General features: G+C 45.0%; 2 protein-coding genes across 3 annotated transcripts in view; one reads left to right on the top strand and one right to left on the bottom strand.

Moving 5' to 3' along the window:
* Nucleotides 1–13,681: 13,681 nt before the first annotated feature.
* LOC143442813 (uncharacterized) lies at nucleotides 13,682–14,526 on the bottom strand. The gene is made up of 2 exons (XM_076936927.1): nucleotides 14,273–14,526; nucleotides 13,682–14,155 (listed from the first exon to the last, which is right to left on the bottom strand). The coding sequence occupies exons 1-2, from the start codon at nucleotides 14,377–14,379 to the stop codon at nucleotides 13,825–13,827; spliced, it is 438 nt and encodes a 145-aa protein (XP_076793042.1). The 5' UTR covers nucleotides 14,380–14,526; the 3' UTR covers nucleotides 13,682–13,824.
* Cnot6 (CCR4-NOT transcription complex subunit 6) overlaps nucleotides 14,185–14,726 on the top strand; it is a 37,171-nt gene continuing 36,629 nt past the window's right edge. For both annotated transcript variants that reach the window (XM_034504651.2, XM_034504650.2), the window contains exon 1: nucleotides 14,185–14,320. The gene's annotated coding sequence lies outside the window, so the exon portion shown is untranslated. The remainder of the gene's footprint in view (nucleotides 14,321–14,726) is intronic.

Consider the following 14,726-nt stretch of genomic DNA (forward strand, 5'->3'; position numbering starts at 1 on the left):
GGGTGGTCGCGATTTCCGGAGGCTTGAGGAAGGGTCTCCCGAGTATGGGGGTCTTCAGTGAAAGATGTAAGTCTACAGATCTAAGAGTAGGGGTGACTCTCAAATAGAAGTCCTAAGAAGCCCATGTAACACATAATTAAATCTCTCAACCCAAAACCAACTTAAAAGTCTTTAAAGCAGTTAAGAGAAAGGGGGCAAGTCCCTATGAAAGAACAATTAGAAACTGGTAGGATTCTCATCTGAAATGATGGGTAGGAGGGTGTGGTACCCTTGAGGTTGCTAGAACCAAGACCCCCAGCCACTACACAGGTTGTTATGGAATTAAAGGACACCCCGGGTAAAGGAAAATGAAGAAAGTTGCTGCTGGCACGTTGGGGGCACAAAAATCCTTGTGCCCACAGAGCCCTAGAGAACCAGGAATGTTAAACACACAGGGGCCTCTCCACAATGGAGGAGATAAAAATGTCTTTTTTTTCCCTACCCAGAGGGCCGGGAGTAGATACTGATGCTCTGGTGACCCTCTGCCTATCTGTGGGAGCAGACCACACCCAGCTTTTGTTCTAGAAGCAGACCTCACACAAATCCCCTACAATGTTTATCTCAGACTCTTTGTTCCCTGGCTCTCAATTAATAGAAAGCATCCTTAGGGTGGGATGTCACATGTACTTTATAGCCTGCTGACCTCTAAGCTAACCCAGTCAGAGAGCATACTAGATTCTAGGCTCTTTACCTTTAGAACCCACTGTCTTGGTCGTGTGTACTTTGCAAATGAGTTTCTAAGTAGTCACACCTTAAGCTTTATTGAGCACCTGGAATTGGAATGATTGTTGCCTGGAAACCTGGAATGGCAATGACTGTTGCCTGGACATTTTTTTCCAGATTGCACTGTGTTTTAAATATGCAGACAATGAACTGCTTGGCGTTAGACTCCCTGAAGTCTGATCCAGGTTGACAAAGTCAATCTGAACCAAGTTTTCATTCTCATCTCTTGGTGGGTTTGCTTCCCTGCCTGGACACCTGCAGGATCCCTCTCATTGGTAGAACTACCTTTAAAGAATGGCTAAAGGAAGCTCTCCAGACCTGAAGAAAATGAGAGCTGATGCTTCTTAGAGGAAAACACAATGAGGTGGGTAAGCTGACATAAATGGAAGAGACTCTTCACCGCATGAGTTCACTTCCTCACACCTTATGGTTAAAGTAGGATGATCAGATGGTCATCCAAGGTGCTCAATGTATGTGGAGCAATGACTTGAGGAGATGACACATTTTAAGTGACAGGAGTTTGGTGGTGGTGTGGCTCATTGGTAGACTGGGTATCTAGAACCCACAAAGCCTTTGATTGTACCTCTAGCACCCCATGGGCCAAGGAATACAAAGAGCAAAATGATAGCAGTAGATTGTGATATGTTGTTTATGGGTATGATAATGCACAAGAAAATGGGATACAACTGCAATAGTTTTATGGATCCATGTGTGTCGCTACCCACGTCCGACCCTCGGAATAAGGCAACGGCAACCGTGTTCTTCTTCAAGTGGTTTATTCAGCTATCCCTGTACAGCAAGTTTCTTCTCTCTCCCTTCTTCTCTTGTCTCTCCTCCCCAGCTCTCGCAGCCCCTTATAAGCATTGCCTTCATCCTATCAGCAACTGCCACGAAGTCACTGGTGATTGGCCATTCTCAATGATGCGAGGTGGGGTGATCGGGTAACTACACCTCTCAGCGCATACTACTCCATATATGGAGTTGTCTTTTCTCTCAAGCAATGCCTATGCCAAGTGCCACCTTGTAATAGCGAGAGCGGAGCCGCTTCCCACAGCTCCCCCTTTCTTGTTTTATGCAAGCAGAAGGACATAGAGGTCTGACCCCCGTATTTGAAGGGAGATTGTCAACCCCATTTTCACCACCTGCTGTCAACAGTATGGTTACCATGGGCAACCCAACCCGATGCTGTTTTCCAGGGGACAGGAACTATGGCAAAACCTGTATGCAGTCAGACATATGTCCGAGGGCGTACAGCGCCCTCTGCCGTGCTACGCCCTACATCCTGCTGCATGTTACAACTCAGAGCTCTTCAAATAGCTTAGCCAGATTTGCGGGGTCTGGCCTCCTTCAAGAGCAGTAAATGCTTGAACGATCATGGCATTAGCATTGCGTTGTTGCATACGCATCTTCAGAATGGACCATAGTGCTAGGCAACTGACAAGAACAAGAGTAAGGCAAAAAGCTAAGGGCTGCAATTCCTGCCTATTCTTTTAGGTGGTTCATTGCAGATTGGATCCAGGAGGCCAGGCCCTCAGCAACAGACAGGTCAACACGGGTGGAATTCACGTGCACTATGGCTAGCTGCAGCTTCTGCATCAAGCCATCGAAATCTTCAGTCCAATTTCCTGTAAAATACTGAGACAAATTTCTAGACAAATGAGCTGCTTGACTTGCATTTTCATATCTTACAGATGTCACACAAAGACCTGTATACTTCCACTGACAGCCCAACTGAGCTAATTCCATGAGCACATCTACTTGCTCCTGGACTAGATCCACTCTTTGATTCACCAGCATAATGCCGGCTCTCAATTGAGAATTAATCTTCCTCTGTGTATCCAGGGCAGTAGCCACATTGGCCTGCTGCAGTAGCAGCAGTAGCTGACATTGCAATAGGTGTCACAATGGCGGCAGTGATACCAAAATCCCTGCGTGTCCTAAACAGGGTCATAGCTGAAGGTGCCTCCAAATTATTTCCCTTTTTGCACTTTGGGTATAAACCTGGAGTTCGGCTTCTTTGATCCTGATTACCCTGCAGCTGTGAGCATTGACGCTTCAGGTGTCCTGGTTGCCTACACTTAAAGCACGCATTATTATTTGCTGCACCTGTACCATGAGTCATTTGCATCACAGCAGCAGCTAGCCCTGCATTAGATAAAGGTCTGCCTATTTCCCTACAAATTTTCATATTTAGATCAAACAAAATGTTCTTGTCTTTCTAGCTGTAATTTCAAGAGAAAAGCACCTTGTCACCGAGATTTTTCTAAGAAAGACAACTCTTCTTTATCATAGAAGCCAAAAAGCCACTGGGCCTTTTAAAGCAGCTTATGCTGACAATCAGTTCCTGGAAAGGTTTTTCCAGCTCAGCTCGACTCTTAGCTACAGGTGTAGGGTAACTTATCAACCTCTGCTGTGCATATTAAGACTGCCTTTCAAACCAAAGTAAACTAGATCAAAGGCTGGATCAAGCAGTTTTAACGATCTTTTCTTTTGAACTTGAAACATAGAACACCATAAAACATAGACCACCAATCATTCAAACAACAATTGACACACGTGGACATTGGTGCACCAAGGACAAGACAATAAACAAAGAAAGCAGAACTAAGGATTTCTCCTGTGGAAGAGAGAAACTCAAGATGTCTCCTGAACTTTCTCTTGTTCCTAGGAGAGCTCTGAAACAGCCTTTTCATTCTTTTTTGCTGACACAACCCAGAGAGAGAACAACTGCCTTTCAAAACCCTTTTTCTCTCTGATATTCAAGATGGTCCATCTACCTTGTCCTAAAAGCATGTCCTGATCCCATTGTTGCTGTCTGGCTGCCTGATTTTGAGCCACATATTCAGCTGAATATTTTATGATTGGCTTTCCAATCTAAATATTGGCCAGGTGTTAAGCAGGCCCATGCAAGCCTTGTACCCTCAAATTTTCAATAGAAGAAATTATACCAATGAAATCCTTGAATTTGCATCAGCTTAGTAACAATTATACAGATTTCTACCAATAGATTATAGCTGTGTAATCAATTTTACCTCTTCTTTCCTGTTCCAATAAAACCATTACTTTTCCCTAGAAAGACAGTCTAATATTAACCACCTCAGTCCCCAAGTTCAGGGAATTGGGACACCGTCTCTTCATTAACTTCTTCAAGCTGAACATGGGCATTGAGATATTAGAAGAGGGATGAAGGAAATGGTAAATTGATAAGCCTCTGATGCCTGTGTTAACTGCATCCAGCTGGAAGTACAGGGCATCAGTGAACATGCAGGTGATAAGATTCATTCACCAAAGCTGTGTATTCTGTAATATACAAATCTCAAAACAAATTTTAGTACCAAGATAATTATTTTGTTTGATTCTCTGGAATCTAGTCTTCTGGAGGCTTACCTCTGTCATATCTGATCCATATAATTCTGGAAGATATAACTACTACCTTAATGACCTCATCAAAAAACTCATAGAAAAACCTTTTTTCCCAAATGAGCCTTTCCTTAAGCCAGTAACCAGAAAAACCTATACATTGACCTTTTGTTCAGAGGAAACATTGACCTCCAGAGGAAAAATATAACTATACAACTCAAAATCACACCCATTTTAAAAGTTAAATCAATTAACATTATCATTCTTGGACCCTTCGTTCGTTGGCCATCTTAAGATCCTTCCCCGAAACCAAAACCTCATCCATGGCCTGTAAGAACTTTTCCAAAGTAGCCTTCTTAAGCTCTACTCCTTTCGATTTTTCTGCTTAACTTGTCCCCAAACCGGGAACTTTATAGTCTCTAAACCGAGAACTTATCCTTGTCCCACTTACCTGGGAACTTTATAGTCTCTTCCGAGAGCCTGACTTGTTCCACTAACCAGGAACCTACTTTCACTTTCAACTGTAACTTTCAACTGTCACTTTCAACTCTCGATTTCAACTCTCACTTTCAACTCGTCCCAATACCGGGAACTTATCTTGTCTCCTACCCGAGAACCTAACTTGTCCCACTTACCTGGGAACTTACCCAGTCGACTGTCCTGAAGCCGCAAGAAGTTCTGAACACATCCCGAGAGGTTTCACTTGTTGCTACCCATGTCCGACTCTCGGACTAAGGCAACCGTGTTCTTCTTCAAGCGGTTTATTCAGCTATCCCTGTACAGTGAGTTTCTTCTCTCTCCCTTCTTCTCTTGTCTCTCCTCCCCAGCTCTCGCAGCCCCTTATAAGCATTGCCTTCATCCTATCAGCAACTGCCATGAAGTCACTGGTGATTGGCCATTCTCAATGATGTGAGGTGAGGTGATCGGGTAACCACACCTCTCAGCGCATACAACTCCATATATGGAGTTTGTCTTTTCTCTCAAGCAATGCCTATGCCAAGCGCCATCTTGTAATGGCGAGAGCGGAGCCGCTTCCCACACATGTGGAAGGTCAAGCAGCCAATAGGAAGGCATGGAAAAGCAAAGCAAACCAAACCAAAACAAACAAAAAATAACAGCAGTTAGACACAGAGCAAACAGAAGGAATATGCAAAACCCAAAATGTAAATGACAGACTTAGCCCTAGCATTTCAATAGCTGTGCTAAATGTAAGTAGTCTGGGGGCTGGACAGAAGCCTCAGCGTTAGGAGTGTGCTCTGCTCTTACAGAGGACTCAGACTCAGTTCCCAGCATCCTTGTCAGGCAGCTCTAGGGGGATCCAATGTCTCTGGTCTCTGGGCATTGCATTCACACACACACATGGCCAACCACACACACACATACATACATACATACGTACGTACATACAAACATACATACATACAAACACACACACATTTAGAAAAATGAAATACATCTTGAAAAGAGAAAGAATAGAACAATGGATTTAAAAAAAACATGGCTCAACTATATGTTAATTATAAAACACATAAATAAAACTGTTAAGACTTTGAATGTATGTCCTCCCAGAGGCTCCTACAGTGGGGATTTGGTGGCTTTTGGGAAATAATTTGATCCTAAGGACTCTGGCCTAAGTAATGGGTTTATCTTTCATGGATTCTTGATGTGATGTCATTGTTGGGAGGTGGTACAAAGCAGGAAGTGGGGCCCAGTTAGAGGAAGTAGGTCAGTAGGTTGTGCCCTAGGAAGATGTATCTTGTTCCCTTACTTTTCTTTCTCTCTTCTTAGCCACCATTAGGTGGATGAATTCCTCTTCCACATGCTCATAGTCTGCCTCACCCCAGGCCCAAAGTGATGGGTCCAGTAGCCATGTACTGAAACCTTTGAAACCACCACGAGCCACTGTAAGTTACTTCAGGGATCTTCGACACAGCAAAAACTGGCAGAGTAAGGAAAGTAAACAGATGGAGAAAGATAAAGGAGTCCCAGGCTGAGTACTTTGCCAAATATAAGATTTGTTCCTTCAAATAGAAGAGGGGGCACTTCACTGATTTTATGGGCCAGTTGTACTCTCATATAAAGATAGCACAAAAAAGAAAACCACAAATTTATATCTCTCCTAACTTATGTAAATATACGCATGAAAACATTGGCAGATCAAATCTAAGAATGTACAAAGGGAATCAGATGCCTCCCTAACTGGGATCTGTCCCAGTTACACAAGGTGTTTCAGTATTTGAAAATCAACAGGAAAAGTCACATGATTATATCAACTTAAGCAGAAAAGCTGAAGATATCACGTATTTGTGTTAAAACATTTATGATAAAAACTCTCTCTGTGTGGGCAGGGGATGTAGTAGCTCAGTTGAGTAAGTGCATGTGTGTTTAGTACATTAGTCAGGGTTCTCTAGAAGAACTGATAGAATGAATGAATGAACGAATGAATGAATAAAAGAATATATTAAAGATTTATTTAATTATATATATGAGTGTTTTGCTTGAATGTATGTCTGTGTACCATCTGTGTGCCTGGTACCCAAGGAGGTCAGAAGAGGGCATGAGATCCTCTGGTTCTTGAGTTATGGACAGTTGTGAGTCCATGTGGATGCTGAGAATCAAGCGTGGATCCTCTGCAAGAGCAATTATTCTTAAGTGCCAAGCCATCTCCAGTCCTCCTGAATCTCAATCTCTCTCTCTCTCTCTCTCTCTCTCTCTCTCTCTCTTTCTCTCTCATGTATATATATATATATATATATTTAGAGTGGCAGCTAACAGGCTGTGGTCCAGCCAGTCCAACCATTGTCTCCTGACAGAAAGGCAGAGGATCTGGCAGTTGTTTACTCCACAAGCTGTATGGCTCAGCTGATCTCTCAATCTTCATTGGAATCCTAAAGTAGGTTCTACTACCAATGAAGAAATGCCCTAGCAGCAGGTTAGATGAACTTGCCAGAGAGAATGAGGGCAAGCATGCAAACAAACAAACAAACAAAACAAACAAAAACCCAAAGAAACCCCAAAACATCATTCTTCCATGCCCTTTGTATAAGCTGCCACAAGAAAGTGTAGCCTAGATTTAGAGTGTGTCTTCTGACCTCAAATGATCTAGATTTTAGGGTGAGTCTTTCCACTTTCAAATGATCCAATGAAAAACATCCCTTGGATGTCCAGCTCCTTGGATTTTAGTTGATTACAGACATAGCCAAGTTGATAACCAAGATTAGCTATCACACTTAGCTTGTATAACATTCTGAGTTTGATACTGGGGACCACATAACCCAGTGGTGGTGCTTGCCTATGAGCTGAGCACTCAGGAGGAAGTAAGGGAAAATCAGGTGCTCAAGGTCCCAGCCTGTGAGACTGTTCAATTGGTAAAGACACTTGCTGCCAAGCCTGATGACCTGAGTTCAATCCCTGGGTCCCACATGGCAGAAGAAGAGAATGAATTCACTCACATTGTCCTCTGACCTCCACACATGTGACATGCCCCCCCTAAAGTAAATAGAAATGTGATTAAAATTAATAATAAAATGAATGTGATTAAAATTAATAATAAAATGAAAAGAGCTAGAAAGATGATTCAGTGGTTACGGCCATAAATTACTCTTCTAGATGACCCAAGTTCAATTCCCAGTACCCATGTTAGATGTGGCTCACAACCACCTGTAACTCCAGCCCCGGGAATTTGATGTCCTCTTCTGAACACTATAGGCATATATATTCATGTATGCCCCCTCCCCTCTTTCTCTCTCATGAACATAACTAAAAATAAGTCAGGTGTGGTGGTGCATTCCTTTAATCCCAGCCTACATAACCAATTTCAGGCCAGCCACATAATGAGACAATAAACATAAAGAAGTTCAAGATAACCTTTGGCTACATAGCAACTCCACATCCAGTCTGGGATACAGGAGACACTGTCTTAAAGATTGGGGGGAGGGTTCAGTGAGTGAGGACTTACCTCAAAAGCAGAAGGACCTGAGTTTGAATCCTCAGAAGTCACATAAAAACTGGATGCAGGATGCAGTAATGTGCTTCTATAATCCAAGTGTCCCTATGACAAGATGGGAGAAGACAAGAGAATCCCCAGATGCTCATGGGCCAGTGAGTCTGTTCAGCATACACAGTAGAGAACAATAAGGATACCCTACCCTATCTCATACTAGGTGGAAGGAAAGACCCAATAGAGGTGTCCTCCGACCTCAGGAACAAGCTATGACAATCTCATGCCCACATTCACACACACACACACACACACACACACACACACACACACACACACAAACACATACATCTGATACACTTTTACATGGACACACAAAGATTAAAAAAGCAAAAAACCAAAAACCTCTCTCAGTTTGGTAGTAGTGATTTATATATAAACCCTAGTCATCTGGAAGAGCAGTAAGTGTTCTTAACCACTGAACTACCTCTCCATACACTAGTTATACACTGAAATGGTGCATTCAGTAACAAGATCTTCTGGTGAGTCTAATGTCTGAGTCACAGCAGTAAATGAGTTAAAGTGGTATTTCAGGACATCTCCAATAAACTCTGCTTTGGGATGAAAATACTTTATAACTGGAGAGAGGTGGGTTTACAATATTGCAAGTGCACCAAATGCTACTGAATCATACATTATAAAGTGGATAATTTTTTACACAATAAGAATCTTACTTTAGTAAAGAAAACAGTATTAACTTGAAGAGAAAAAAAAAAGATCTTCCCAACAACTGGATTGGAAAACAAAAATGCTTTGTTTGAATTTCTGCTGGTGATAGTCAGGGGTGCTGCTCACCTTTCTGGGACTTGTTACCTGTGCTTAGTTTCTCTTGTTGCTGAGAAAATAGTTCAGTTTACAGTTCCAGGTTACAGTCCATCATTGTAGGGAAGTCCCTGCAGCGGGAGTTTGAGATAGCTGGTCACAGTGCATCTGTAGTTAAGAAGCAGAGAGCAACAGATGAATGTATGCTGCTACCTGGCTCCCCTTTTCATTTATAGAGTTCAGGATCCTAGGCGAGGGATGTGCTACCCATAGTGGTCAGGTCTTAATCTGATCAAGATAATCCATTGGTCTGCCTAGAGGCCCATCTCTAGAGTGATGTTAAGTTTGATCAAATTTACAACACTAACACACTGTTCTAGTTTCCTTTTCTTTTGCTAATAGCATGAAACTACAGAATGAGTAAGTTATAAGACGGGAAATGTTTACTTCAGCTTGTGGTTCTGATCAATATTAAATATTATCATATTTAATATTTAAAAAAAATATTATCATATCTGGTAATGGCCTTCTTGGAGCCAGAGTCCAACAATATCTTAGGTGTGATAGTTTGGAACATATACATTCACCAAAGGCCCATGTATGAAAGACTTGGTCACCAACCTGTGGTGCGGTTGGGAGGTGGGGAGGCCTTTAAGAGGTAGGGCCTAGTGGGAGGAAGTTAGATCATTGGAGGCATGCCCTTGAGAAGGCTATTATAACCCCTGTGCCTTCCTGTCCCTCTCTCTGCTTAACACTCACCACGAACTAAGTGGCTTTCCTCTCTCTATGTTCCTACCACCAAGCATCCATCTTGCTTCTGGCACAAAGGCAACCGGAGGAAGCGACCATGAACTGGTGCCTCTAATAAACCTTTTTATTTATATAGAATTTGGTCTGCATAGTGAATTCCAAGCCATCCAGGACTACACAGTGAGATCCTGTCTCAAGACAAATCAGCATAAAAAAGAGTGCCCTCAAAGAGAGCTGCCATTTAATTGATTCTAGATCCAATCAAGTTGACAAGCAAAATTAATCAGCACACGATGCAGGATCAGTTTTGAGAATTCTCTGTAATAAACACAGACTCCGAGGTCAGGTTCCTGCCATCACTCTAACACATCATTTCTTATAATAAGAAGCAATGTAGTGGAACATGCTCTTCCCCCAGGGATTAATCACTTGTAGGCGTTGGTACCTTATATTTGAGGTGGAAGGAATCTCTGGGCTTTTCCAGCATTGCCCAAACTGAACTCCAAGCCCTGTGTCCTACACATCAGAACTGACACCAAATAACCTGCTGGTTGCTGGGGCCAAGGTTTCTGAAAACACATAAATGTGTTGGATTTATGAAGTGGCCAGAAAGATGATAGTGTCTTCATGCTTGCACAAGGAAGTGCTCTTACCCACTGAGGCATCATCTCTCCACCCTGCCTCCTCCGGGCGCACACACTGCCATAAATCTACAGGTTTACTAGCCTGAAATGGTATCTGGTAGTGAAACAAAGATGTGCTGGGCATGTTCCTTGGAGTGTGATTGGTACACCTTTACAACTCGCCTTGTTTCAAGACATCCTCAGCACATGTATTAAACCTTAGGACATGAAACCTTCAGGAGTTAGGGCACCTTCGTACTTCTCATCTCGGGAGTAAGTACTTTTATCTGACAACTAAGCTAGAGGTTTACCAAAAAACAAACAAACAAACAAACAAACCCAAACGCTCAGCCTTTAGGGGTGTGGCTGGGGTGGGAACCAGGGTGAGGCACACTTTCTTCTTCATGCTTTTCTGCTTTTTAAGCTACCCCCCCAAAATTCATGATCAACAATTCTTTTATTTATTTATTTTTATTTCTAGTGAGGATCCAAGCCAGAGCCTTGTGTATAATAGGAAAGTGCTGCATACCTGAGGTGTCCTCCAAGTCTCTAGTAATTTTTGTATAGCAATCGAAAATTAGCTTAATTCTTTGAAACCATGACACATAGGTCAAAGCAGAAACAAACCTGCTGCCTCCTCCCGTTCTGGTCGATTCTCTAAGGTGAGTCTTCGGGGAGCCTATTGAGCTCAGAGCGGAAGTCCTGTTTTCTGGTTTTTAAGGCTTCCAGGCATCTTCTCTCAATTCCACCCTACCGGCCAGGAGTGGAACTAGGGCAAATCAGCCGTGTTGAGAAGAGAAGAGGCTAGCAGGGGTCTCTGAATGTAGGCTACCAAGAGAGAATAAACTTTAGGCTTCGGTGTCTTCCTGCCATTCCGCTTCTGTTTCTGTTTCCGTTTCCCAAGAGCATCATCTCCTCTCCATTCCTTCCCCCTTCCCCCGGCCCCTGACACCTATTCCCTCAATTTCTTCTGAATCCAGCCCAGTTACATGGGGCATGGGGATGGAATGTGATTTCTTCCTGGCCAGGGCAGAAAATTCTCCTAAAGATGGTATTTAGTTCAGGGATGGAAATGAAAGTCAGGCTCAGGACAACAAGCTCTCATTTTCTTGCTGGTCTTAAACCCTGTAGAAGTTGACATCTGCTTTGATTCAATATGGCTTCTGATGATGTGGTCACCACGGACAAGACTAGATCTTAGAATGTCATTAATTCCCAGATCAAGCCGCACCTGAAGGGTATACTTTTCTTGGCCTTTAAAGCTTTGACTCAACTAGGTCCCTTTCTTTCTTTTTCTTTAAAGCTGTTCGAACTGAATTTTGAATCAAACGAAGTCTAATAAGCTAGACCTAGAAATAGTAAATAATATGAAGAAGATCGATGGTGACCTATAACTTTATAATACCAGATTCTAACTGAAGAAAACTGTGGCCCTGAGCCCAGAGAAGAGAGGTAGATGGCAAGGATATATGTCCTTACTGCACATGGAAAAGGGACTCAAGTTGTTAGTGATGGTCCTTGGATATCAAGTCTCCACCTAACAAAGGACATGCCAGATTTTCTGAATTAAATAACTATCCTGGGTCCATATTTCAGGCTCTCTGGTATGGCTTTTCTTTCCTTGTGCTTACCCACTAGAAAAATCATGGACCTTCTATAATAAAACATTCTAGTTCCTTGGCAGTTCAGTTTGTAAGGATTGGCTTGAGCAGGCAGTTTTGTTGCTGTAGTCAGTTTGAACAATACTATGCATTCCTGGGGACCCCAGTCTTTGCAGAGCTAGTCTACCTCAATGGTACTGAATAAGTCTACCAGGCTATGTGCACACAACTGCTCCCTGTCTTGTCTCCTCTCTTAAATCTACACTGGGCTTGTGCTTGGTTGGTGGATGGAATACACACACACACACACACACACACACACACACACACACACACACACATACACACATGTACACACACACACACGTACACACACACACACACACACAGAAAGAGGGATGCTTTAGAAGACCTTAGTGCTTCTTCTTCCTTCCCCTGAGAACCCTGAGTTGCCCCAATAGTGATCAAGAATGACCTCCAGCTGGAGGAGATCATCCACAAAGGCACACAGAAGCACTCCCTTCATAGTTGGAGGAGCTTTATTAAGGCACATACATGTGCCAGCTATCCAACATTCATCTACCTCTGTGAGGCACTGGCATAAAAGACCACAAGTGGGACCAGTAGAACTGTCTAGCTAAGCATCTGATTCCTGGATTATAATAGAATTGTTACTTAATGAGGCCAAGGTTTGTGTTACACAACTAGGCTCCTCTGGAGGCACAGATTCTCAAAAGTGCAGGTCCCTTTGGGTAGATGAATTTAAAAAACAACAACAACAACAACCCCAAACAAACAAAAAACAAACCCTCTTCTCTAGGACACGGCAGTTTCCCAGGGCACAGCACTGGAATGGAAACAGCCCAGCAGGATGTTTACACCCTTGTCCCCTCAGCCTGGTTGTACCCTTTGTATAAAAGAAGCACTGAACAACCTGAGTAGGTCAGGGCTTAGAATATCTTCAGGTAGTTCATCTGCACCTGTCATTTCCTCATGTATAATGGGTGTTTCCATTGCCTTAACTTTTCTAGTGTCTCTTGGCACTAGACGCCTAGACTGACAAACAACAGGCAATGATGATCTCAAGGCAGTCCGGGGCCAGGCAAACACAAATTGCCTTGAACAGAACATCTGGTTCTTGGAAGGGCTTTTATCCCTCAGTGCTTTGCTTGCCCAGTTCTCTTCTGCCTTAGGCAACAGCCATGCAATCCCCACATCCTGGACTTCCATGAGAGACATGCATTTATTTTTTTCCTCGTTAGTTCCTGGAAGCCATTTCACGCTCACTTCTGGGCTGATCTGCCACGAAGGTAGGGGCAGCTATTTTTTTAAAGTCTGTTGGGTGTTACACTAGGAAGGACGCTGACTCTCGACAAGGCGGAGCTTGATTAATCCCTGTTCCCAGAATACCAGTCAACTACTTATTCCTGATGTATCATTAATGAGTCCATTCCTTTTCCGGTTTACCTGAAACAACAGTTTGTCCTGAATAGACTGTGCTAGCCTTTGAATGCAGCTATATAGTTCGTTACTTAAATTAGGACTCAATTACCGAAAACTGCCTATTATTTTTTTCTGCATAGTTAGGGCAATCGAATAGTTAGTTGACAATCGAAGATCGAAAGTTCTGTCTCTCGGCAGATCAAGATGTTGGTTAGGGTTAAACGTCTAAGAATTTATCTGTGCTTTCAAGTGATTGACAGGCCAAGGGGGAAAAAAGTGAATCAAGAGGAGGGAAAAAAAAATCAAGGGTAAAGTGGAGATAAAAGTGGACGAGAAAGAAAAAGAGCAACTGAACCGCGGAGGAACAGCTTTAGGAGAGGAGGAGATAGAAAGCGCGGAGAAGGATAGGCGCAAAGAGAGCGGGAAGAGAGGCTGGGAGGGCGGGCAGGAGCGCGCCGGGCCGGCTCACTGTTCGGAGACGCGGGGGAACGTGGACGGGGCTAAAGCGTCGGGCTGCGAAGAGTCACCCCCCACCCGACGCGGGATGGTCGCGTCCGGCAGCGTCGGCCAATAGGAAGCCGGGATGTTGGAGAGGCGGCGGTGAGCGGGGCGCTCGCTGGCTGGGGTGGGAGGGGGACGGCGGCCGCCGCCATGATGCTTGTTTGCTTTCAATGAAAACGAGGGGGGCGCGGAAGAGGAGGCGTCGGCGTCGGTGGCGGCGGCGTCGACGGCGCGGAGGCGAAGGCGGCGGCCGGCGCGGCGAGGAGGGCGAGGCCGGGGTCCGAGAGGGCGGCAGAGCGTAGCGGCGGCTCGTGGGGTCCGGGCGGCCGAGGCGGGCGGCTGAGGAGCGGCGGCTGAGGAGGGGGAACAAAGAGCGGCGGCTGAGGCGGCTGAGGAGTGGCGGCGGCGGCGCTGCAGCAGCGGGCGGGACTGGTATGGTGGTTCCACAGGGCAGACCCCGCTGCACTCACCGGGAGGAGGCGGCGGCAGCGGCGGAGGAAGGCGGCGTAGCTCGAGAGGTGAGCGCGACGGGCCCGAGCGACGTCCCGCCGAGGCTCTGCTGCCTGCGCTCCCCCATCCCCCCCCCACCCGGGGTCGTGCCCAAGGGACCCCGAGCGAGCACTCGCGCACAACTTAGTAGTTCTCGGAGTGACGTCTGTCTGTCCCCTTCCTTGACACACAGCGATCGCCATCCCGTCGGTCCCCGGGCCGCGCCCCCGCGCGGAGTCCCAGGGCTCGGCCTGGGTCGTGGGGTGGGAGTGTTGATTGACGGCAGTGCGGCGGCGTACAGAGGGCGGTGGCGTGAGCCCTGGCTTCTCGGACCCCCCGGCTTCGGTCACGCGCCCCAAGAGAGGATCTGGTGTGCCGGGACTAGGAGCTGGGAACCGGTCGGTGGCAACTTTGGAGAAGTGGCTGTGCGAGGTG

The sequence above is a fragment of the Arvicanthis niloticus genome, chromosome 6 (genome assembly GCF_011762505.2).
Source record: "Arvicanthis niloticus isolate mArvNil1 chromosome 6, mArvNil1.pat.X, whole genome shotgun sequence".
Classification (NCBI taxonomy): domain Eukaryota; kingdom Metazoa; phylum Chordata; class Mammalia; order Rodentia; family Muridae; genus Arvicanthis; species Arvicanthis niloticus.

What these genes read in the sequence shown, in the direction of transcription:
- LOC143442813 (XM_076936927.1), bottom strand. Translation starts at nt 14,379, where the DNA reads ATGGGGGAGCGCAGGCAGCAGAGCCTCGGCGGGACGTCGCTCGGGCCC. An exon ending in GCTGCCGCCGCCTCCTCCCG is followed by an intron (nt 14,156 to 14,272) that starts GTGAGTGCAGCG and finishes CCCCCTCCTCAG; the next exon opens with CCGCCGCTCCTCAGCCGCCC.